Consider the following 27,333-nt stretch of genomic DNA (forward strand, 5'->3'; position numbering starts at 1 on the left):
TGATAAGAAAAAGTCTATTCCTTTAGTTTGCTGATATTGTCATAAATTATCATTGGCTCTTTCTACATGACACACAAAATGCCTGGGCAAACCAGGAAAAAATGTTGTTGGGTTTATTAAGAATTTCTTCATCATCATTTATACATTTGATACATATACGGACTACCAAGTGATGGACCAAGTCTTTCAGTGAAAGGATTACATGGACCAGATATTTTGGTACTGTGATTTCAAAGTTTTATCTAAAATTAGAAAACATGTTTAAAATGCATAGCTTGTATAATGTACACAAAGTCAGAATGTGAAATTCAATAAATTCTAACAATAGGTAATTTCTCAAAAGGATATGACATTTTATATATTAGTTTTTTGTTGTTTACTTAGAAATATATAAAAATCATAGTCTTATGAATGTGAAGATGGCTCTGTATCTTATTTCCAAAATAAGAGATAGATATTAATAAAGAGTAAAAGAGAAAAGTGATTTTTGAATATAAAAAAATATTAACTGATTGCAAATTTAGAAATATTATCTGAGTCTGAAAGAGTGTAATGTATTGTAGATGTCATTTCCCTAATACACTTGGCACTCATCGACCCCTGGTCTTCTGGGAGCCTTGCCACCCAGCTCTTTACCTGAAGAAATAGGCCCAAGAAGTCATGTTTCTTTTATATGACTCTGACATCACTGGCCACAGTTAATTGGCTTGGAGACAGCTACTGAAACAAAACTAAATCAATTAGAATTTCCCTCTTGGAATTATAGCCAAGAAGCAACTAATCAGTTTCTGCATCATTGGAACTAGGCTGTAAGTTAACTCAGGGGATATGATGTGGCCTTATACGACTACATGGAGAGAGCAGAGAGTTCCTTTCTGCCAAGAGAGACAAAGAAAGGAGTATGCATGTGCATGTGAATGTTTTTGTATGTGTGCATGGGAGAACGGAGTGGAGAGAGAGAGAGGGAGAGAGAGAGAGAGAGAGAGAGAGAGAGAGAGAGAGAGAGAGAGAGAGTTGCGTTGACTCTTGAGTATTACCATTTCAGAAATATTTAGACAGAGGAGTCTCCACAGAGAGTTTTAAACCTTACTGTGCTAGGAGCGAGAGTGTGTAACTGCATAATAGAGATTCTGGGGGATAGAAGAGTATCCTAAAATATCTGAAAGACTGTCTTGAGAAAAAATAATAAAGCATTTTATTCTTTTTAATGGGTGGTGGGTGGAGATACCTAAAAGGCAGTTTTGGGCTATGTGTACTAAAAGGTTTTAAAATAGAATGTTCTCTAAAAATAAACAAATGGTTGGGAGTAGTAGCAAGTTCTCTGCGTGATATTATTACAATAAAAACTGGAAATTATTTTGAAAAAAAAAATCCTTTCTGTAGTGATTTGGGTGTGTGTTTTCTTATTTATAATTTGGGGTGGAAGATGTATGAAACAACTGTCTTTTAAAATCCCTAGAACCATGAAATTATACGATAAAATGTACTCAACATCTGAACAACCTATCACAGATGTCACTGGAGCCATCAGCTCTTTAGAATTAAGTTTCAGTTCAGTTTCAAATATGGCCCTGGAGAAGCTAGTCACAGTCTAGAAATTTCAGCTGGTGGAGGGAGCATTTCATGAGCAAGTCAGGAATCATTTCTCAGAGGAATATAGCTTAGCATGTCTGTGAGGCAGAAATTTGGAGGCACTTAAAGCATGAGAGCAGTGAAAATGTGCAGAAATAAGCCTGGAAGGCAGAAGGAGATGGAGAGAATCAGAAGATTAAAAAGTCCCACGTTACCATTCTGGACAATAGCATTTCTAACTCAGAAAAAATGTACAGAATCCTCTGCCTTCTCCAATTTTTGTTAACAGCTTTTACAATTTATTTTTGTCTTTCTCCCTACATTGCCTATAAAGGTCAGCATGTGGGAATTTTTTAATATAGACATGCGCTCATTTTTATAAAATCTGTAATATTTTATATGTATGCATCATTTAAAAACTAAAAAAAATACAAAATTTTAAATCCAAAAATATTAAAATAATTATTATAAGATTTTACTATAATTTTTTATCAATTGGTACTATAAGAGTTTGATTGTATTTTGAAGATTCAAGTGTTAGGAATAGCACATAGAGACTTCTTTCTTCTCTATCTTTTCTCTCTCTCTCTCTCTCTCTCTCTCTCTCTCTCTCTCTCTCTCTCTCTCAGTAAAGGTAGTATAATAACTCTCTGGAGTTTGAGCACATAAGCTCCAGAATACAATTTTACCATTTCTCTATGTATCAGTTTTCTGTATTTAATAAAACTTCATAATTTGATGCAAAGCTTGTAAGAGTGCCTATTACATTGTAAGCCTACAATATATGTACATATTATCATTATATATTATGCCACAAATGCTCTTTGCAGAAAATATTAAAAACAATAATGGAAGTTCACATATGAAACAATTCTGAAAAATGAAACCTGTTTGAGGAAGGAACGAAAGCTGAGACTTAAAATCCACTTTAAGTAAAAGCATTTTATACACTTCACTGAAGCAAGCATAAATCATCTAATCGAAGTGACTGTAATTATTTTATAACTTGTTAAGATTACATTTTGCTTTGACAAAGCCCAAATCAATTCCAACAATCATATAGATTCTTATTGATATTTCTGAAATTGAAATTGGGACTTAAGATTTTCTAGAGTAAGAAATTTGAGCCATATTTAATCCCACTGGATGAAAGAACAGCTCATGGTGATGCAGGAGGTGGTGGTCAAAGGATGAACACAAGGACCCGCCGTAGTGCCGGGGTCTGTGACAGTACTCTCATATTTATTAAGTGACTGTTTCAGGCATTATACTAAGTATTTTGCTTGCATTATATCATCTAAACCTCAGTACAAACCTAGGTAGTTCTATTGTTGTCCCCATTTTACAGATTAAAAAAAAAATGAGCCTGAAAGGATACTCTCCTATCCCCTAGCCCCTACCTTGTGGTTACCCTGAGGTTCCAGAGAGAAACTTTTGGCACTAGCTGTGGAATTTTTCATTAGTTTGGGTGCTGATAAGACTAGAAATGTTTTTATTTAGTTGTTGCTTTTACTTCAAAAGAGTTTATTCCTCTAGCCAGAATCAATATACACACACACATACTCGCTGATACATTAACCCTTATCTGATAATCTGAACTTTCTGAAGTTCAGAAAGCTTTGGTGATAACATTAAGTCACAGAAGATAATGCGATTTGTCATAAATGAGTAAACCATTGAAAGGAATGCGTATTTATGGAAATATTTATATTTTTAAGAAGTGGACAGGGTCCATATATATTTGTGAGCTTGAGACACAATGTGTATATATGTGTGGACAAGTTTTTCTTTTATTGTCCCCAATAGATAAGGCACTCCTCAAGTTAGAAATACGTTTCCTTTCTCTTTGTTTTTTAAAAAAGTAGCAGGCTTTATAAAGGGTGTCTAAAGCACCATACTTTAGAATTAGTCAATTAGGAGAATCCAAAGGGAACAATAATTTTATCCTATCAGCAGTCTATGGTAACTTTCTCCTAACCAGCATGTTCATACTCTGGCATGCTGTCACTAAAATTAGCTTTTCAACTCTAATTATTATATTGATTTGATCTGACACATTATGCAGCTCACAGATGATTCACACAGTGGGATTCTTATAAGACACAATGGCAAGGCAATTTCCTTTAAATACAGCTTGCTTTTAGTACTTGCATGGGACAGAAAACCTTTTATTACCAGAATCCTGAGATACACCCTGTACACTTAGCTGTGTCTCAATTCAAGTCTAGTTATCTGTTTCCTAAATGTACACAGAAAGCACACCCTTTCGTAATGTACATAGGAAGTAACAGAATTATATTATGTCTCTCTCTCTCTTTTGCTCTCTATTTTCTACTAGAGAACAAATGAAGTCTCTCCAGGAGGCCCTGCAAAATCATCTTAAAGAGGCATCTGAGAAAGCAGAAAAACAACAGGCTACTGTAAGTGTGTTTCCATTTTGTGTCCTTTGCTTTGGGGCTGGGATATTGTTAATTATCTTCTTTAAAAAGTCACTATGAAACAAACACACATGTACAATATAGAAATGAATATACAATGAAAAAAATGCGGGCACCAAGATCATAAAAATACTCCGTCAGCATTCATTCCCGCCCCCCCCCCCAAATATTTTTGTTTTCCTTGATTCTTAGGGGTATTCTAATTCCCAACCCTCATTTAAGAATAAAAAGCCGAAGGCAAGAGTAGGGCAGAACGCTGTGTTAGGCCTCAACTCACATCAGTGGCTCTTGAATTGTGGTGTGTAATTGACCTTGAACTAAGTTAAACTGTTCAGATCCCTAAACCACAGGCTTCATCTACTGAGTAGGAGTCTGTCAGGTGAGTCCACAGCATCTCCCTATTTAATCAATTCCACAGGTGATTCTGATACATCCCAGAGTTTAAGAATCAAAATTCTTTCTAGATTTTTTTCTTTCAAATGATGTTCTCTTGACCCCCACTTTTCAATTCTCACAATGTTCACCATAGGCAAGAAGGATGGTGCTCATGACAGCAGTGCTGAAAATTAGACTTGTACCTAATTCCCCTGACCCACATTATGCACCAAATGAGGACTGGACCTTTTACCTTGTTTCCAGAACTAGAATCTGTTTTAAAATATAGTATATCTAATACAAAAATTGAGGTACGGTAAGCCCAACAGAAATAACTATCATTGAAGAGAGAGTTTATTTCTCACAGTTATCAAGACCAGTCAGGTGCCATGTGACAGGAACCACAGAGGTAGGCATTGTGCTGGTCTCGAGGCAGAGGGAGGCAGGGGAACTGTGGGCTTTATTGTGGTTTATTTGGGAAGGAATGGGTAAGGCTGGGTGCCGTTTTAGGATTGGCAAGAGTAAACAATGTCAGTGGGCTCTGGGACATAGAGACTGTCCCTAGTAGTCTGGTACCTGACCCTGGGGGTGATTAGGGTGGGTGCATAGTAGCCTGGAGTGTGAGCACCTGATACAAGGGGTGGCTGGGGCTGAGGGCTCTGTAATTTGTACTCTGTATTTGAAAAGCATTCCAACAGAAGGAGGAATTTTTTTTTTCAGAGGGTTAGGGAGGGAGCAGCAATAGGGGAGAGAGGAGGTCAAGGAAGGATGACAAGCATATTATTGAGTTGTTCATAACAAGGCTTGTCTACATATATGTATAAAGTAGATGTTAAAGCATCAAGATTACAGAAGCTAGAAACATGACTAATACAGCCTCCATCCAGGTTAATTACCTGGGATCCCAGCCCCTATATGAACTGACAGCTTGCCTTTCATTTGCAACGTGTCTTTGAATACCTGGATTAGAATGTGGAGTTTTGCTTCAGAAACTCAGCCCTGTCTGTCATTTGGGACACCTGCTTCCTGAAGACAGTCTTTCTAATAATGACTGTTGTCTTTCCTAGGCACAGGATTGTTTCTTATTAATGGATTCACTGTTATCTATTCTGCCCTCTTAGAAGGATAAGCATGTTGTTTCTTCTCTGCCATGCCATGGCAATACCCACTGCTCACTTGTAAGGTATCCTAATGGCTGTCTCTCCAGACATCAGATGTTACATAGAAGAACAGACATACTTTCAGCATCAGCATGTCGCTTCTTCTCCTCCACGCCTGACCCAGACAACTAAGTGCTGCTAATTTCAATCCCATTTCTGTCTTGACCTATCACATGTAATCTGGATTGTTTCATAGCCTGGTCACATATGATGGTAGTTAGAATAGAATGGAAGTGTTCATACATACTATTATCTCAGATCCTCACAATAAAACTGCACACTTTTTTTTTTTTTTTTTTTTTTACTGAAAATTAATGACTCAGAGAAGGTAAGTTTCTTGCTTGTTTTTACATAACTAGTAGATGGAGGAATCAAAGCATGAATTTGTGATTATTCCAATATGTTATGGATATGGCATCTAAGGTCCAGTAAGAAGAAGGCTATAACTTTTGAAAGAGTGTGTTCGAAGTTAGAGTATCTGTAAGTATAGGAAATGTCACGGACAAAGGATGCACAGTTGGGAAGAAGAAGGAGGCAGTACTAGCTAAGTCGCCCTGGCCCTCATCTCAGCATGCTTGCGATGTCTTTCTCATGGCTCAGTATTGAATCTTGAGTGAGGGTTTCCTTCTCTCATCCCAAAATACTCTGCTAAACCAAAAACTCCCTAAGTGGATACATACCTAGCATGCACTCCAGAATAAGATTATTCTGTTTTTAAACTCCTAGTGGGCCATCTACTAGTTCTGTGAATTTGAGCAAGCTCTTTAACTTCTACAAGTTTCCTTATTTACAGGATTTTGGTGACAATTCCAATTAAAATAATATACATGCTTTTTCTAAAAACGTATCTAGTATATAATATATCCAACACTAAGCTAATATCATTTCTCATTGCTGTCTCCTTTTTTTCAATTTCACCTCTACCACTGCTTAGCTGAGTAAATATAAGAAAGTGATTTTCTACTTCTGAAGCTCTTTTATTATAAAAAGCATGTCAGTGCTACTTATATAACAGTTTATTTGGTGATCATGAAGTGATGCACACAAAGCACTGAACAGGGTGTATAATTGATTGTAAGCAACTTCAGTATTGTATCAAAGTCTTATGAGACCGTGTCCCACCCTGACTTCAGACACCAGACACAAGTCCAGGTTATCACCTGTGCTTCTGACCTACCATGCACGGATTGAAGGCTCTGATAAATATTTCCTTCAATTAATTTGCTAGAGTGACTCACAGAACTCAAAGAAACATTTTACTTATTAGATTGCTAATTTATTATAAAAGGCAATAACTCAGTTAATAGCGGGATGGAAGTGATGCATAGGGCAAGGTATGGGGAAAGGGCGTGGAGCTTCTGTGCTGAGTGTGCCACTCTCCCTAAATCTTCATGTGGTCACCAATCCAGAAGCTCTCTGAACACTTTCCTTTTGGATTTTTATAGAAGCTTCATTACTTAGGCATGATTGATTAAATTATTCACCATTTGGCAGTTAATTCAGCCTCCAGCCCCTCTCACTTCCCTAGAGGTCAGTGGAATGGAACTAAAAGTTCCAACCCTCTAGTCACATGGTTGGTTCTCCTGGCAACCAGTCCTCATCCTTCGGTGCTGTCCAAAAGCACTTAGTAACCACGGAAAAACCAAATTTGTATTTCTTATTATAAATCATAATATCACTATCAATTACTATGATCATGATCATTATCATCACTACTACTATTTCATATTTTTAATATTACTATTATCATAGTAAAAATAATCAGGACTGAGAGAAGAATGGGTACCTGAAAAAAGAAAGATTAAAAAATATATATATCCCTTTGTTCATGATTTAGGGTATTCTTTTTCTTCAACTCTTATATCACTATTCAAAATAATTTGGTATTCATTGAGTTGCCAGTATCTGCATTGTATCTGCCAGTATCGAGACTGACCTGGAGTTCCCAGAAAATTAGAAACACTTTCTTTGTGGGAATCAGACATTCTACTTAGTAGTGATCAAGGTTAAACACGGCCTCATTTTTGCTATTAGTAATAATTACTAGATAATTGAATTGACTTTTTACCATTGGCTTGTGTTCCCTTAACTGCAGACTGACTTTTCTTCTTTATATTTGCTATTGTTGTCAATTTTTAAAAATAATTTAAAAACCATGCAGGCTTACATAAATATGTATAAAGATATGCATGGGTATATTTGGTGTGTATGAATGTGTGTGTGTCTGTGTGTATGTAGAAAGACAGAGACAGAGACAGAGAAAGATGGTGAGGAGAGAACCAGAATATATTTCAACATAGGATTCTCTTATTATACTTTTTAGAAAATTAATTAGATATAAAAATCTCGGTATAACTAGGTGATGTGAAGTAGTATGAGAAGTATACCTCATTTTTCTCTGACATTAACAAATGCATACATGTGTTCTACCATCTGGTGACCAAGTTAGAAAATGTATGCATTACTACAGGGAAGGTTTATGGTAAAGAAAAAATTTCCAAATGACCAACTTCAAAGGAAGTTTTAGTGGAGCTGGCTCAACGTGTAAATGAGAAGGGACTATCTTGGTCTTTGGTCTTTGCCATGAGGTAGAATATTTGCTGTTGGCTGGGGCAGGACAGCAGTAGGGTGCATGAGAGCATAGGCTGAAGGACATCTGTAAATTCTACTCTTTTGCTTTCCCTCACTCTTCCTTTGGAGTATCACCTCCCTCTTCTTCATCCTGGGAGCCTGTGGCAACAACTCAGATCTCTATGTCGTCATGGTAACGTTGATGCAGTCTAAAGCCCTGCCTAAGTGAGGAGTTGAAGGAATCAGAAATGATGGCGTCCTTGCAAATCCTACCCACCTGAGAACCCTCAGCAAAATTCTGGGTCCAAGGTTCTCTGCCCTGGATCTTTTTCTTCCCAGGACTGCTGCTGCTGCCTTGTTTTTGGTTTTGGTTTTGGTTTTTGTTTTTGTTTATTGTTGTTGTTGTTTGCTCTTTTCCTATACACATTGCTACATAGAGTAACTAACAACCCAGATAAAATAAGCTAAGAAGCTAAAATAACCCTGAAATATGAGATATAGAGCTACTAAAAAAGAAAAGCCATGCTTTGGATCACATGTGCACTGTGGAGCAGAATTTCTGAAATAAATATACTAAGAATTTAAGCTAAATGTTTTTAATACACTCAAGGAGATAAGGGAAGTATTCACAATGCACAGAAAAAAAAAAAACCAAGAAAGTACAAAAAAGGAGCTTTTAGGAAATATTAAATATAGATACTACCCAATATCTAAAAGAAATAACACACTAGGTTACACAAGTCTCTAGAATAAAATAGTAAAATAGTAGTAATTATAAAAAAAAATTTACAGAAAGTAGCATGAAAGAAAAAAATCTAGAAAATAGAAAAGAAACATTAAAATAAATGAAACATGGAAATAAGAGTGCCAAGTATCTGAATCACAGGATGTATAAATAAATGAGTGCAAATATACATAAATAAAAATCTTGCTTTATTTATATCTATGTTTTAGAAGGTTTTCAAATGGAAATTGTGTGGCAAACCTGAGGTTTTATATAACTTAACATTTGAATGCCTATTTAGCAGATAGCAAATTAAGAGTAGATAATCTTATGTGCTGTCCTTGATTACATTTCTAATTACTCTGCCTTTTCCCATAAAAATAACAGATTGTATATTTTATGCAAAAGATGTTGCAAATATTCACATCATTTGGTAAGTTTATAATAAAATACTGGAAACTTAAAGGAGATATTGCTTTAAAAATCACAAAAACATAAAAGAGGATACTTCTGAAAAATTAAATTGAAAAAGCAGTAAAGCTGTTGAAAATACTTTATGCGAACATGTGAATATCTGTTTTTGGTTTGTTTGTTTTTTTCCCTAAGATAACAATGCAGTGACAAATCTTTCAAACCTATATTCCTCATGAAAAACCTAATAGCAAGGAAGAATGAGCTCTCAGGTGTAACCAGAGTAATTAAAGATATTAATGGTCATTGGATGCATTTCCTACTCTTGTTAATTTTTATGGCTTAACTTGCCATAAGTGAGACATAATTAGTCTAAAAGCAAGGATTAGCTTGAAGCTTTGACTCTCATTAAGAATAAAGACTTGCTATGTTCTTTCATTCTTTATTCAAGGTAAATTAATGATACTTTTGTCTCTGAAAATTATTTCATTGACTAAGAATGCTTATTTTTCTAATAATGTTAAAAACTGCTGCAATTCTAGACCAATGGTTTCAGAATGCTAATACTTCTTAAAGACTCTGAATATATTTTAAGTCTTGAATATTTGAGTATTGCATTCTCAAGTTTTCCTGTCCCAGTTTAACATTTAAATAATGATATTTTTGACATGGCAATATATTTTCATTACAATTTTAATTAGTTGTTAATTATGGAAAGCATATAGTGAGTAGTATCAAAATGTGAGGATTTGGAAATAATAAAGGTATCAGTGGAAAAGCAGGACATTAATATAAGCAAGATGGCTTTAAATAGTTTATGACTTAATCTAAAGACAAATCTGTAACATATCAAAATTTTCCAGTGCTCATAAAATGCTTGGTTAGGTGTAGTGTAAGCCCTGACAGTTTGGGTTTTGTTTTTGTTTTTTATGTGTAATGCAAGTGCAGAACTTAAGCTTGGATTGCAGAGGCATCCACTTCACAGAGACACTTACTTCAAAAATGGCTCTCCCAGTAAACAACACATTGCCAGCTACTGAAGGAGCCAGGCTGCCCACGCTTCCCCCACCCTCCACACACTCACACCTGCTCCTTTGCTTTAGAGATCTTAGCTGATTTCCATAAGTAACGGATAACCGATCACTGGTCCACTTGTTTTTTTTCTCTTCCCATGCTTTAAATTCTCACTCTTTTAAATTCACCAATAAAGAGTCAGCCCTTGAAACCCTGGGCCTTCACCTTTGACCTCAATAAAAGCAGAGCTCTCTCTCTCTCTTCCCCTTCCTCTCTCCATCCCTCCCTCCCTTTCTCCCTCCTTCTCTTCATCTCTCCCCCTTCTCTCCCTCCCTCCCTCTCCCTCTCTCTCCCTCTCTCTCCTTTTCTCTCCTTCTCTCCTCCTTCACCCCTCCCCCTGCCCCCTCTCTCTTCGTAAGCTCCAGGTGTGCCATGTAATTTCCAGGACTTGTAACAAACCTTTTTCCTCCCTATTTCCTGATGGTTATTGCTGAGGGTGTCTTATAAATCACTATAAGAACCACGAGGATTAGTCCAGTCAAAACATTGGTTATCAATAATCTGAGACCTGCACAAAACAGTAGAAATGGGTATAAAAGTTGTTAATTAGGACACACATTATTGCTCTGCATATATATCTAATTTTGAATGACATCAAGGTCCTTCGGTGATATTTTTGTTTAATCTGCCAGATTGAAGTATATCTTCCTAATGAGACAATGAGTGTGACTCAGGTTTTGGGTTGTTATCGATATCTTCATAGTTCAAACTTACCTTGAAAATTATTATGGCCAAAATAATGGAAATGGTAGATCTCGGGCTTCTGCTTCTATTTTACATGTAGTTTTGATCCAAGACAAGGAAATTTCCCCAAGTGGCCTTGTACTGAAAGGAAAGAGTTCTTGACTGAGCACAAGAAATAACTGAAATGCATGCCAGAGTTAGAGTCAAAAGGAGAGTTTATTAGAGAAGGGGTAATGCTTCATAGACAGAGCATAGTCTCCTCAGAGGCAAAGAGAGCCTGAGAGAGACCCAGAGAGAGACAGAGAGAGACAATGAGAGGGACCCTGAGTTTATAGATCAATTTTAGTTTTTATGAATTATAGTCTAAAGACTTCACTTACCCATTTTCCTTTAATGGTATGGGCATGCAATGTGAAAGGATAAGAATATTTAGCGTGAAGGGCCTGTTGGAAATTTCTAAACTTTATCCACAGGTTCCCCCATGCTTTTAGCCACAAGGAATAAATAATTTTATTTTGTGTAGGAGGTCACTTAAAGACTTTGTTGTCCTGTTTTCCCTTTATGGTGTGGGGAAATGGTTTGTTAGCAATCCCAGTAAAAATTTCCCTTTGTTCTGCAGGTGGTCTAGCAGTGGGGCTGATCAGCATATTGCAGCCTTTGAATGTAACTTGATTTAGTTTTTAGTTCTCTTGCCTCCTCCCTACATTAGTTTGACCATCACAATTTTTTGGTTTAGATTTTTCATTACCATTTGAAGGAATAGGAGTACAAAGACGCCTACACAAGCCAGAAAAGAAGAGGTGTTAACATGTGCTGTCAGGCTTTACACAATACACGATGAGTAAAAATGCACAAAAACGTGCACAAAACTAATGCATGTACACTTCAGGGTGGTGATTACCTCTGGGGAAAGTGAAGGAAGAAAAATTAGGTGGGGCTTTAATACTGCGTGTAACATTTTCTTTACGAGGTTTGAAGAAAATTGGACAAAACCTTTACTTATGTTTATTCCTAGAGTTAGGCCCAGAACATTTTACATATTACTTCTTATTTTGTTTACATTTGAAATGTTTCAAACCTAATTTTTTGAAAAATCCAAGTTTATGGTAAAAATTATCTTCTCCCTTCAACCTAATTTTCACTGGTTCATATGTCTCCCGAGATAATACACAATGCCAGTCTAAGGCTGTGTTTTCTGGTACATAATCAATACTTAGATTAAGCTATTGAGCATTAAAAAATGGCTCGTCCAAACTGAAATGTGATGTAAGTGTAAGATACACAATTAATTTTAAAGACATATTACAAAAGCATAATGTTAATTAGGTCATTAATAGTCGATTTCCTGTCAAAATGGTAATATTTTGAGTATATTAAACAAAATATATTGGTAAAATTAATTAATTTCACCTGCATTACTTTACTCTTTTAAATGTGACTACCAAAATTTGAAAACTGGAGAAATTAAATGTTTACTCTACCGTCATAGTGAATCCTCAGTGACTATAAGTCACATATCTTAGCTATTGTACTATATTGACTTAAAAAAAAAAAATACAGGTGGATAATGATGCTATGCTCATGCAAATACAGTTTGGATAACTGGCCTAAGTTTACAGATCCAAATAATATCATATTCAACAGGAAATGTCATGGCTTCTTTAGTACAGTATTTATAAACTTCCATGAGCGTGTGGTAAGAAATATCACTATGCAATTGCTCTCGAACCTGGCCATAGGTCAAAATTACCTGCAGAGTGTTTTAGGAATAGATTCTTAGGTCCAACCCTAGAATCTAGTTTTTTCTTTTTTTTTTAAGAAACATTTTTTTAAAGATTGAGTTTTAAACAGATAAAAGAATAAAAGAATTCATTTAAGAAAATGAATTTTTTATTACATGAGGAAAGGCTATTTTAATTAATCAGTAGGTATGTATGAACTGGGCAATGAAAATTTGGTTAATAGAGTTTTAATTATTTGTTCTTTTTCAATATTTATTGATAAAAAGATAATTATTATATTCGCCTCCAAATCATGAAAGTAAATTTCTAAAAGCCACAAAAATAAATCTGATATGTGTCTACATAATTTTCTGTTCATTTTCAGATTAATTTTTTAAAGACTGAAGTGGAAAGAAAGAGTAAAATGATCCGAGATCTTCAGAATGAGGTAAGACATATTTCAGGAAAATTTTATATAAATCAGAGAATATACACAAACACATATTTATTTGCTTTGCAGTATTGACCAATACAAATTTGTCCTATAGTTATGTACTAATGAAGAGGAACTATAAAGTTAAGAACTTAAAAGAGTAGATAATTCCTACTTTTATAAATATTTGATAATGTCATTAGTTCATACATCTCTAGTTCATTTTTCTAATTATATTTTGCTTGGAAAATATTAAAAATTTATTTTTATTTCATAAATATTAGTTGACATTACAGGCACTGAAGAAGAAAGCTAGTTAGATATTGACTTCATGCTAGGAAAAAACAACCTAGAATGAAAAATTAATGTAAGATCATCCTAGAGTACTGTAGATTTGAGCAAAATAAGCTGTAACCACTTTCATTACAACCTTCAATATGTAAGGATCCTATAATATACTACATGCCTTTCTTTTTTATTCTTTATCTTATTGTATAAGTAGTTTATGTTTTTAAATTTCTCCATCACGTTTCTATTTCTACCTCTTTTCTCCTTTTTTTCTTGAATGCAATTAGTCACTTAGGACCATTAAACTATGACTAATTAATGATATATTTTCCTTAATCAATCCCATTAATTAAGGTTTATTTTGAATCCCAAATCAATAACTTTAGCTGTTACTAGTTTCTCTTTCTTTTCTTCTTCCTTTTCTTCCTTACTTTTATTTTTTGAGACATTTAAATGCAGATAAGCTGAATAGTTTCCACCTTATGTCATGATTAAAAAAATAGACTTCAAATGTCTTGATATCAACATTCAGCATCAGTGCTCTGGTTACGACATTAAAATGGTTTCTCAGATGTGCAAAGACTGGAAGAAAGGAAAGCAAGAAAATTTTAAGTGGCTTTCTGATAATTATTGTATTTGCATTTCTTTTTTAATGAGTTTTTCATCTGAGTCTTCATAAGAAAGTGTAATGGGGCAGACTTGGAATATTTTCCCTAAGGCTGAAATCTTTTTGGATTTCTTGTTTATAGTGGAAAATGTCAGCAGATTGGAGGCACCAGAGTACTCAATGTTCTGGATAATTTCTTGTTCACTAGGGTTCCGGGAGAACTCAGTGAAAAGGCTAGACTACTCAAGTCAAAAACTTTCCACAGATTGTGTAATACCAGGGGAACATTTAAAACAACATTAAAGGCAGTATTAAAATAAGAAAGAAAGTACATTTGCATGTACATTGATGTACACACACATACACATAACAACATAAACCCAGTTGTATGATAATGAAAGAATTATGATGGGTTAATTTAAACCTCTATATAATTCTCATCAGTTAACTTTTGAACTTCGATAACTTTTTTTTAAATCTAGCATTCAAGTAAGGAGAAAACACTTTCAAAATCAAACTATAATTTATTTATAACAAGTACATAGGAGGACAAACTATTTTCTTACTGGGGGATATTTTATAATGTAATATTAATTTTCTTAAGTGTGTAGGCTAGAATAGTTCTAAAAGAAATACAACTCTGCAAAAGAAATATCTGCTTAATGTAAGTTGTGTAATTAAATGTACTAATAATTACTTCCATCATATTAAAAATTTACAAGGTGAAAATTGATAACCAGAAAAAGGTTTTGATTTCTTAAAAAAGGGATATAATGGTGAACATATATCATCAACTAAATGGTTGATAATATAACCTATAACATCAGCTTTTACTTTGATTCCTTTATATTAATTGAATTTTTAGATTTGTCGTTTTGACAATGATTAGTATGCAGAGATTGAACCAAATAACTGACCCATAATCTGTATAGTAAAATTGCAGGGACATTGCCTAGAAGATTTTTAGTTTAGGAGTAAGAAAAAAAAAAAGTAAATTGATTAAACGAAATACAAAAGGTGAGGGAGACAGTACAGGTGTAAAGACATTTATAGGAGAAACTTGCAGTCTCCTGAGTACTTCTGAGTGATGGTATTGAGGAAGTCCCAGCAGAAGGGACTTTTGAAAAAGTTATTAAAGAATCCATCAGCATTTTTTCCATATGTGAAAGCAGCTACTAAAAGGCGCTTTTACATTAGCACCTAGGGATTTAACTTTTAAGATTTCAGATGTTACTTGAAAAGGTAAAAATAATTACACATTTTTATTTTTAAAGCAAATGCTATGTATGGCAGAAAGCATTTTGATTTGATCATCCAGGCAGGCACACCTGGAATGGGCCACGTGGGGTCTCATGACTCAGATTGTGAGGCATAACACTTCAGAACCTAAAATCATAACTGAGAAAGAACACTGGAGATTACAGAGAACAAAGTGGGAAAGAGGAAAAGAAATAGAATTTTTACAAAGAAAATAGACAGTGAGACTAGAAATAGTGTGAGCTGTGAGTTAATCGGAACTTGTCAAGATCCTTTATTTCATTTATCTCTATCTCAGTCTATCTTCACATGGACATCACTTCTATTTAGCCCGTGTCTTGGACTGTTTTTACCAAAAGAAGCTTCATTGAGATTAAGGTGGTCTCTAGGTTTCAAGTCTTGGCCGTCTACTTTTCGGGTTATATTCTCTTTCATGAAATAGTCAAGTCAAATATAATCCACTACCATGTGTACTTTTTTGTGCCGAATCACCATATTAGCAAATAATAAGTGGTGGAATGATGTCAGTAAAGTTCTGAAATTTGTGTTGGTTTATATGTAATTCTCCCCAGCATGTTAGGGTTTGAAAACAACCTGGGAAAAGCCTGGTCAAATTTTAGAGAAATCTTTGTCAATACAATGACGCAAGAAAATACTCAGAAGGATATAGTGTGCTTTAGTGCTGTACAGATGATTTAGTGCCTTCAACCATTTTATAAAGATAGTTTTCACTGAATCAAGATGTCTAGTTAAGAGGTGAGTATAGAAGACTTTCCTGCTTCATTAAGGGAAGAGATTAATGAAAATATGCATCAGATTTTAATTTTGATGATATCATACTATATTAAAAGTCAATTCTCTTTAGAAAGTATATCTCAAAGAAAAAAAGCACTAAATCCTAAGTTATGCTGAAAAGGATTGGCTATGATTCTTGGGATGAATGCTGTAAATATTAAAATGTGGGTGTACTTTTATTAGTATTGTTATTATTTTGTTAATGCTATGATTACAAAGTTATATCGTAAGTGGCCTTTCCCAATCATATTTTTGTCATACACACTGAATTTTTAGTGCACAAATTTACAAAATGTGAGTTTTCTCACAGTTCAGAAATTGATTTATAGTAGATATATCACCAGTTGTCAAGTAACTTCCTAATCTGTCTCTAGTTCGGATGTCTCTTACATAATCCATCTTTGTACATTCAGTTGCTTATTTTGCATTTTGTATTTGGATATTATATGATTTTAACAAATATAACATTTTGTACTACAAAATAAAACAAACAGACAAATAAATCAGCCTCTCTTCTCTGACTTTAATGTATATGCTAATTGTATCATTGTGTGATATAGTCAATCTCAGAGACTCCAAAGCTCAGAATTGTCTTTGACTGCACTTTCAAAACACCTTCTCTTCACTGTCATTTCCACTTTATTTTTTAAAAAATTTTATCCTTTTCTTCCCTAGTTTAAAATAAGCTTGTCTATGTCGGTTCTAGATGTAAGAAAATATCAAGTGATGAATAGGGTAATATACAGATATTGAAATACTAGACACATTAAGCATCGGGACAAATAAGCATCTTTGATTAGTTGAAACTCCTTAATGAGATGTGTGAGTTTGATAACATTCAAGACTTTGTAAGGGAATATTAGTTGGATATGCTTGATTTAGATTAGTATTAAAATTATTTATATTAAATTAGTGAGCAGATAGAGATAAAAAGGAAGGGAAAGAGAGTAAAAGGAAAATAGAGAGAAAGGAAGAGAGGGAGGAAGGGAGGAAGGGAAGAAGGGAGAGAGATAAAAAGGAAGGGAAAGAGAGTAAAAGGAAAATAGAAAGAGAGAAAGAAGAGAGGAGGAAGGGAGGAAGGCCAGGGAAGCTGAAGAGGAAGGCCGTCCTGGAAGAAGGAAGCCTGGAAGGTAGCCTTCCGAACTCCCCGTCTTCCTCTTCACTCCTAAGACCTTCCGTCCTCGAGGAATGACGAGGAGGAAGGAAGGAAGGAAGGAGGAGGAGAAGGAAAGAAGGAAGGAAGGAAGAGCAAGGTGGAGGAGAAATGCCCCCTGCCTTTCCACTCTCTTCTGTGGTGATTTGTTTTAGTATAGATTCTTATGATGGATTCTTCGCCTGAAACTCATTCAAGATAGTTCAAGGTAAAGATAAAATAAGGAATCGTACTAAAATAATAATAATAATAAAGTAAGGAATCATAAAAGTAAGCCTCACTCTGCCCATCAATGGAAATCAGAAATTTGTCAAAGCTATTCTCTCTCAATGGCATGCTTTCCTTCTCACTCTTTCCTGACTCAATTTTTCTTTCTTTCTTGTCTCTTAATTTTTTGCTCATTATTTTTCACATGGCTCTTATAGTTTTCTATATTTTGCTTTATTTCTGTTGTTATAAGTGCCCGGGAGAAAAATCTTGCCATAGGTCAAGTCACTGTCTAACCTGTGGATTTCTAAATAGTTCCAATTGCCATTGACACATATCTGGGCATATGAGGGATAAAACATTGGTTTTTAGGGACAATGTACCAGTTATTGTTGTCAGTCGTGGCAAAAATGAATCCTCTGACAAGAAGAAAAAGGATTTATTAAGCCATGTAGGGATCTCACAAAATCGTTAGAATTGCCGAATACACAACTTGTAGGCTAAACTTTAGGAACGACTCCATAAATACACTCAGAGCTGTCTGTCTTAAGGCAGGGCTTCCTCTGCCAAGATCAGGAAGCTGCAAGCCAGCACGATGCCCTCATCCCTGCACACCCTGGTATTCCACAGCTGTATGCCTTGTGCGTCAGGCAGTGAATAACATCTAGCCTGTTTTTCTACATCACCAGTTTTTGTATCTACATATTACAGGGATCATGTTTGATTAGTGAAGCCTAAGTCATGTCTGCCCTGGAGCTGCAATGGAACTTTAGAAGTAGAGGGGATGTGTTCATTTGATTTCTAATTTGCTTACTTTAATTTTTCCTTGGAAATATGGGTTCAACACTAAAATAACTTTTGCATTATGGAAACAGTATTCTAAAATTTGGTAGCCTATGTACTAACAACTTTTCTTAATAAATAGTTAGGATCCATGGTAATGAGCTTTGTATATAGTAGGCCATCATTGAAGAGTTTTGAGTAGTTAAGAGACATGCTGTAAGTACCACTGATAGAGCATTCACTTGTACATGTATGTATGTTACAATATCTCATGTGTATACACAGCCTCTTGCTTATTCTTACTGAGTGATTTTACCTTTGCTTTTGTCTGAATTCTTTCTTCACCTAGGTGTTGACTCTTTAATGCTAGAATCCTAGCTTTTCTAGAATATTATAATTCACACTTTTTTTTTCACAAAAAAAAAACACAGGGCCATGACTGTGTACAGTGAGAATAAATTAAGACTGCATGTAAGTCTTTTCTTAGCACCAATGGATTAAATGAATTGAATAAACATTGAATATTATCTCCAAATTTGGAGACTGAAACTATCTTTCCTAATTTGCTATTCTCCAAAATATGGATGCTTAGAGACCCTGCAAAGTATAAAGATTGGTATCACGCAATCTTTGATCATCCTGAAATTATAAGATGACAGAAAAAAAGAATAGGTGCATATATGTATTTTTCAAAGGAGAGGGTCTAGATTCTGAGGGAGTCCATGACTAAAACAAACAAAAAATAATAATAAAGGTTAGTAATCACCAATCAAGAGAAAACTAGTAAATTTTAAGAAGAAAACCCATTTAGTTCAGCTCTTCTATCCATAAATCTTTCAAATATAAATTATTCCATCTTGTTTCAATAAACTCACTCAAGTGAAGATGATGGGATATTTCATGATGTGATAGTGCTTCAGGGTCATCATTTTGAAAATGAATTCTCATGCCTGCCTGCAGATGAATAGATATAAGAGTTTTAGTCAAATATATACTCCGTTCAGGATATGCCTGAGATGTTTTCAAATAATTTCATTGCAACGTTTTTACTTTATTTCTGCTGATTTTCCTTTCTAGTGATTATTTCTGAGAAACTTTCATCAACTGATTATTCAAGTTAATTGTTTATCCAATATTTAAAGTTCACTATAACTCATTTGTATGTAGCCTAGGGCTGCTGTATTAAAATACCACAAATTGAGTGGCCTAAAACAACAGAAATGTACTTTCTTGGTTCCAAAAGCTAGAAGTCTAAAATCAAAGTATTGGCAGGGCCACGCTCCCTTTGAAGATTCTAGAGAGTGACCCTTCCTTGCATCTTCCTGTTTCTGATGCCTCCTAGCAATCCTTGACAGTATTTGGCTTGTCAGAAATTTCTACTTCTGTCTTCACTTGGCCTTCCCCATCTTTGTGTGTTCTCTCCTTGTCTGATACAGATGCCAGTTACTGAATTTAAGACCCACTCTAATTCAGTATTACCTGGTTTTAACTTAATAATGTGTCTAAAGACCCTCCTTCTAAAGTCACATTCTGAGATTCCAGGTAGACATGAATTTTGAGATACTAATTAAATCACTCTACAATCTATGACATTTTATATATTCCAAGTAAACAGCTTAGGTTTTTTTTTTTTTTAATTTTTTTAAACAGGTGAGGAGGGAATGTTTTATGGATATAAGTCTGTCTATAGAAGTACTCTAACATTACTTTTTTAGATGTATATATAAGATCTATTTATTTATATATTCATTCTAGAATAAACATACTATTTAATTCCCAGGATTGTCCCAACATTGTGGTAGGTCCCAAGGGATATAAATATTAAATATCAATTGTACAAAACCATCTCTGACAATGAAGAATGTAAAGAACAGAATTTATTATATAATAGATAATATTTTTCCATAAGATATATAATGATACAATAATAATTACAAAAATTACACAAAATAACTACAATATAAATACATTGAAATAAGCATTTTACAATAAAATATTGTAAGGAGGCAGAGAAGGGCAATACCTACACAGGCATGGTGGTCACTGAATGCTTCATTGAAGAGATGGCTTTTGAAAGTAATAAAAGGATTAGAATTGATGGCTGTTCATTCATGATTAAGAAAGCAAATTTTAAAAAAGTACCCTTGTAAGTAAAAAGATTGTTATTTGTTTATTGCTGTGAAGAAAGCAGTTAATTTTGATTGTAGCTGAATTCAGCTTCAGTCCAGCTTACTTTCAAAGAGTATGTTTTTAATCCCGAAATCAATGTTATAAATATGTGCTATAAGACCTTGAGGCAGCCAATCTGATTGATATAGCCAAAGCATAATACACAGAAAAATAAGCCTAGAAATTTCCACTGTCAGATATAACAATATCAGTGAACTTTCTACTTTTCAAGGACATAGAATTGTTACTCAGCACTTCAGAAGTAAACTAGGACTGGTGTTTTATGGGAGATTAGAGTCTACCTTAAATTTCATTTATTTACTGCAGGAATCAATTAATTCCACCAACTTGTAATTTCCTGCTTCAGAGTGTTGGCTAGATGCCAACATTGTAAACAATTTTAGGAAGGATTCTCAGTTTAAATTGTGTAACTTGTGCCCCTGGCTGCATCTGGTCTACTGATAATGATAGAGAATATCCAGTGTCCTCTGACATGATTCAAGGAAGGGGGAAGGTTTGTGTTGTTTTAGGTATCTTACAATATTGTGAACTTAGTAAGTGAGGAAAGAATGCATATAAGACCCTTAGCACATATTTAGACACTTGGCTCTAACAAATCATCATCAGCATCATCTTTATTATTGCCATGGGATTCTGAGGTAAGATTGGAACATTGATAAGCAACGCTATGTACAAATAAATATTTCTTTAAGAAATGGTTCTAAAACAAACAAATATACAAAAACTTCATATTTCATTTAAATAAAAATATTAAGGTAAGACAGGACTCTATCTCTCTAATATCTAGATAGTATCATTCCACTTTTCATAAAGGCCCTCTGCATGGCAGACAAGAAAACCAAGCACTTTCTAATTCACATCTTGCCAGCTTAGCAATAATATCCAGTTTGTACCAGCAGAAAAATCCCAGGAAAAATCCTTAATTGTTTCCATGCCTGAGCCAAACGCCAATAGCCAGGGAAATGGGGCAGTTTGGCCAAGTCTGAGTCACATTTCTACCCTTTGTTAAATATGATCAACTGTAGCCAAAACTAAGTGGATTTGCCTTAGGAAAGGAGGGTTCTTTACAGAAAAAAAGAAATGTCACTAGATAGTACACTAATAAAATAAAATATCCAGAATATCATCAAACACTTCTATTATTCCTTGTCATCCTCATTCATCTTCTTACTATCCCTTAGGACGGAGTACGTAAGTAATACTTTAATCATTTTAGGTCCCAAGTTATATACCATATCTTTGTTACCAATGCTCTTTATATATATAATTCCAATATATAATTGAATATATGTAATTGTATATAATTATATCATATAATCATATATCATATAACTATATATGATATAATTATATACAATTCAATCCCTTGTATATAATTTAATCCCATTCTAAATATATCAAGGATCTTCAGTCTTCACATTTTATATTTACTTGTTACATTCAAATTTTCTATATAAATGGCGCTAAGGAAGCTTTAGTCAGATAACATTAGGTAAATGATCATCTCCATCTCTCCACCTGGAAGGAAATTGGGGAACTGCTTTGTTGTCAATCATCACAGATTTATTATTTTGTTGTATTTGCTTCTCAACCTGTCCTTGCTTCCATTATCCCCTCCTTTGTACATCATTGGTGCGATATTAGAACAGAAACCTACGTGCTTAATTATTTCTCACGTCCCAACTAGAAATGGGTTTCATCCCCTGCATGATATCTTTGTACCTTAAGTAGTCTTTACTCAAGAACATAGACTAGTTATGGGAGGGTAAAGGAGCTATGACTAGTTAGAGGACTAGGTAAAGAAAATGTATTGGGGAAGGAATCTATTGAAGCAAGTTGGAAAGGATGAAATGAGGACATGCTTTCATGATGGACATAAAAAGAAACAAATTCTAATAATATACAAATAATTTCCAAAAATAAATATATATATATGTATATATAACATCCCATCTAATCCATAATAGAAATCCATAAGACACAAGTTGGCACCTTTTGTGTTAGTTTTATTTTTAGAATTAATAAATGGGGTAGCTCTTTGTCTTTGAGAAAAAAGAAAAAAGAAAAAAAACACAAAAACCTGACACCCCATCTTGCTTTTTCTTCTTTATAGTACTTAACACTTCTTGAAATTACATTATATAGTTCATTAGTTGTCTCTTTTCACTCTTTTCCACTGTTGTTCTTTTTATAATTGTGGTAAAACACACATACACACACACACACACATAACATGTGATGTGAACATAAAATACACATTAGATTGGGAGAAAGTTGGCATATTACACATTTAAATATACTTTTACCATACAATCCAGTGATCTTACTCATTGATATTTATTCAAAAGAGTTGAAAACTTATGCCCACATAAAAACCGTGCCCACATAAAAACCATGCGCACAGATGTTTATGCCAGCTTTGTTCATAATTTCCAAAACCTTGATGCAATCTTCCTTCTGTCGTTTAATAGAAAAATATACTGTGAAAATCTAGACAATGGAATATTATTAAGCATTACAAATAAATGAACTATCAAGACATGAAAAGGCACAGAAGAAATTTAAGTTCATTATATTGAATAAAAGGAGTCAATTTGAAAAGGCTACATACTGCATGATTCCAACTATATGGCATTCTGGAAAAGGCAAAACTATGGAGACTGTAAAAAGATCAGTGGTTGTTTAGAGTTAGATGGGAGGGAGAGATGAATAGGTGAAACACTCAAGATTTTTAAGCAATGAAACTACTCTGTGTAATATTGTATTGGTGGCTATGTGCCATTATACATTTGTCCCAATTCTTAGAATGTATAATACCAAAAAGAAAACCTAATGTAAACTGGACTTAGGATGATAATGATATGCTAATGTAGGTTCATTAGTTGAAACAAATATACCACTTTGGTAGGGGAATTTGATAATGAAAGAGACTATATATGAGTGAGGGCCGGGGGTATATGGGATATCTCTGTACCTTCCTCTCAATTTTGCTGTGAAACTAAAAAGTACTCTAAAAAAATTAAGTCCATTAAAACACTCACATACACACCATGTAATCTACTATATTAATTTTTTAAGTACAGTAAAGTATTATTAAATATATGCACATTTCTTTTTTAAAGATAGAAAAACAAACAAACGTTATATATACATATTTTTAAACATTACAGCCTCTGTATCTTTTCTGGAACTTGATAAATATTTTCTGAGTGAAAAATAAATATTGCTTAAATAGGTTGTATGTATTTAAATTGTATGGGATACATCACTCTTCGTAATTCATAGGGATGGTGATCTCCAAATTATGAGAGATATTCCTTAAACTTTAATGATTTTGAAAGTCATAGAGAATCAGAAAACTTCATATTGATCAGACACTGCTAACACTTGCTATCCTGTCTTTTAATATGGGGCTGGGAGGAAGGATATATACTTTTGGTTATTGACATGCTGCATTGAAAGAGAGAAGAATGACATAAAAAGTGGAAACCACAAAAGGAAAAAATATATAAAAAGAAAGGAAAAAAGGAAGGCAAGAGAAAAGAAACTTGCCTTGGACTGGTATTGAGAGAGTGGAGTTTTTACCAGCATCTAAGACTTATTCGCTTTGTCACCTTGGATGTCACAATTTTTTATTAGTGTCATTGGTAAATAAACGGTTTGGATGAAGTGATCCCCATAATTTCTTAAATTTCAGCTTCCATTTCAAAGTTTATAAATTCTGGTCTGTAGAAACAACACCATGTAAGCTATGAGTTAATAATATCAGAGTACTAAACTCAGAATAAATTTCAAGTGGATAACTATTAGTACTTCAAACAAATCCCCAAATGACTGTGAATTGTGTTTGGATTTGCTTAGAGCTTTTCAGAATATTCTAAGAGTGTTTAAAAATATTGAATATTAAAGCAGGCTGTTCTCCAGTATATGTCATAAATAAATGAAACATGCCTAGTTAGCAGGTCATCAATCAAGATTATTTTTAAAGGTTTCAGCATTCAATGTATATTTATGGTGGTAAATGTTATTTTTTAAAGAAAGTTGATTTAAAAACATTATTTTAGAGTTTATTTCTAGTATTGTATAAATTCATAAATTTGTAAAATATTTTGAAATAATTAAATTCCTCTTCCCCTTAAATATGTAGAAAATACCAGTGCCTAGGAGGATAAAAATAATGAGAAAGTTGGCAGAGTTAAAATACAGAGACCAAAACAACAACAACAACAACAAAAGAGCTTCGAATCACATTTTTGACACTTAGTGATAATTAAATATTTTTAATATTTAAGTAAAAATACCACCATCCACCCCCACAGTTACTATGAGAGTCATCTGAGATAATAATTATAAGAACTAGTGGGTTCTTCCTTATCTTTCCAGTTAATGTTACCTGTTAGTATGTGGCTGTTCACAAACTAAGCATTTCTTTATTCATGCCATCTTCTTTAATCAGTTCCGACATAGAAACCATGAAGTAAGCTGAAAAATGACCCAAAGATAGCAGCCCTAATTCCTGGAATGTGTAGTGTACATGGTACCCTACAGGGAGAAAGGGTCTTTGCGTATGTAATTAAGATTTTTAATCAACAGGACAAGAAATAACAAGTGTTAGGTTGTGAGGGAAAACAAATCTTTATATAGTGCTGGTGGGAATGTTAACTGGGACAGCCATTATGGAAAACAATATGGAGATTCCTTGAAAAATTAAGAATAGAATTACCATATAACCCAGTAATCTTTCTTTGGGGTATTTACTCCTAAATTTGAAAACATTTATCCATAAAGATATTTGCACCCTGATGTTCATTGCAGCATTATTATAGCAGCCAAGAAATGGAAACAACTGAAGTACCCTTCAATAGATGATTGAATAAATAATTTAGTATATATGTGGTACATATATACAATGTTATATTGCTCAGCCATAAGAAAAGATGAAATACTGCCATTTGTAACAGTGTGGATAGATCTTGAGATTATCATGCTAAGTGAAATAACTCAGAAATAGTTGAGAACCATATGATTTCACTTATGTGTGGGATATAAAACTGAAAGCAACAAACATGACAAACAGAGATTCATGGACACAGACTGTGGATTAATGCTTACTAGAAGGAAGGGAGGATGGAGGGAAGTAGATAAGGAAAAGGGGAGTCAAATATATGCTGACGGGAGGAAACTTGAGTGGTGAACACAAAATGCAATATACTTATGACAATTTATAGAATTGTTTACTTGAAACCTATATAATTTTATTAACCAATGTCACCCAAATAAATTTAATAAAAATAATTTTGAGATGGTGAGATTAACCTGAATTATCCTAGCGGACCCTAAACGCAATCACAAGTGTTCTTATCTGACACACACATAGAGGAGGAGGCAGTGTAAAGACAGAGTAAAGAGACATTTGAATATGCTGGCTTTGAAGATGAAAAAGATGCAGCCACAAAAATCAATGAGTGCCTGCAGCCATGGGAGACTGGAGGAGGCTGTCACCATGATTTCAGCATGGCAACTTCTGACTTTTGGCTCCAGAATTATTAGACAATGAAATTCCCTTATTTTAAGATTCATAATTTGTGGTAACTTCTTACACTGGCCTCAAGAAATGAATACAGTAGAGATTGGATGGGCAAGTATCCAGGTTATTATTAGCAATAATTATCCTCATGTATTATGTGGTAGCAGATTCTATTTCCTCCTATTAATTTTGAAACAAAACTGAAACTCAAACAAGACTTTCATTTGTGTATGTGATAACAATTTATAGATGATGGTAAAATATTTGCATGTTTCATCTTAAAGCATTATTTATTATGCTCCTGAGTCCTGGGTCCTGGGCACCGTGCGAAGCAGGGAGGAAATGAAACCAATGCTTTCCCAAGCCTTGTTGCAAATCTTAGTCTTGTGTGGGAAAGACTTCTCAAAACACATAATAAAATAATATAATCATAATACAGTATATACCAGGGGCCAAGCACTGTACTTATTTACACTATATATATATATATATATATAGAGAGAGAGAGAGAGAGAATATATATAATATATATTAATATTTATAATATATATATATTAAGTGGGACATTTCCTAGTACTAGGATATACAACAATGACGACGATGATGATAACAATGGCAACAACAGCTAACACTTTGCTAGTATTTATTCTATATGTACTACCAGCCAGGGCCAAGCTGCGTATTACTATATTAAGAGCTTTCCATGCATTATCTATTTCGCTTTAGCAACTATTTTGTTTGGTTTTGTTTGTTTATTGTACTGTAATGACCTTTGATGTGCAGAAATGCATCAGTTATGATCTGTGGTTCTAGGGTTCCTGGGAAATCTTTATCATGTGACACTGGTTCTGCATAGTCTTTAAAAAATTATTTTTAGTTATTTTTAATGAATGCTAGTAAGGACACAAACCAACAGTTGAGCTAGACCTTGCCAAAAATTCCTTTTAGCATCATCATTCACAATCATTAAATGAAGCAATTGAGGGATAGAGAGTTAAAAGTTATAGTCAGCCATGCAGCTGGGGTTTGAAACCAGGCTGTCTGACAGAAATGCTAATGCTTTCCGCTCTCAACTAAAACTAATGCTGTGTATTTAAGTGACTGAGTTCAATTTTTCATCCTTTTTGCATTAAACCTAACTGTAATTTGAAAAACATTCTACCTCTTTTAACCATCAACTGAAACACCATACCTTTTGAACCCTTTTTCCTTTCCTCTCCCCCTTCTGGTCTAATGCTCTATTCACATTGATACAGTTAAAATCATATGAGTGAAAAACTTTTTGCTCTCCTCATCAAAATAAAAATTTTATCATTGTCGAAATAGATTCAACATGCTCTACTTGGCCACCTCCCAAAATACT

At 34.1% G+C, this 27,333-nt stretch overlaps 1 protein-coding gene across 1 annotated transcript in view; it reads left to right on the forward strand.

Moving 5' to 3' along the window:
- LUZP2 (leucine zipper protein 2) overlaps positions 1-27,333 on the forward strand; it is a 390,662-nt gene that overhangs the window by 189,967 nt on the left and 173,362 nt on the right. Inside the window, exons 4-5 of the mRNA XM_036220762.1 lie at positions 3,911-3,992; positions 13,116-13,178. Of these exons, the coding sequence (XP_036076655.1) occupies positions 3,911-3,992; positions 13,116-13,178 (145 nt within the window). The remainder of the gene's footprint in view (positions 1-3,910; positions 3,993-13,115; positions 13,179-27,333) is intronic.

Source organism: Rousettus aegyptiacus, unplaced genomic scaffold (genome assembly GCF_014176215.1).
Source record: "Rousettus aegyptiacus isolate mRouAeg1 unplaced genomic scaffold, mRouAeg1.p scaffold_m13_p_5, whole genome shotgun sequence".
NCBI lineage: Eukaryota > Metazoa > Chordata > Mammalia > Chiroptera > Pteropodidae > Rousettus > Rousettus aegyptiacus.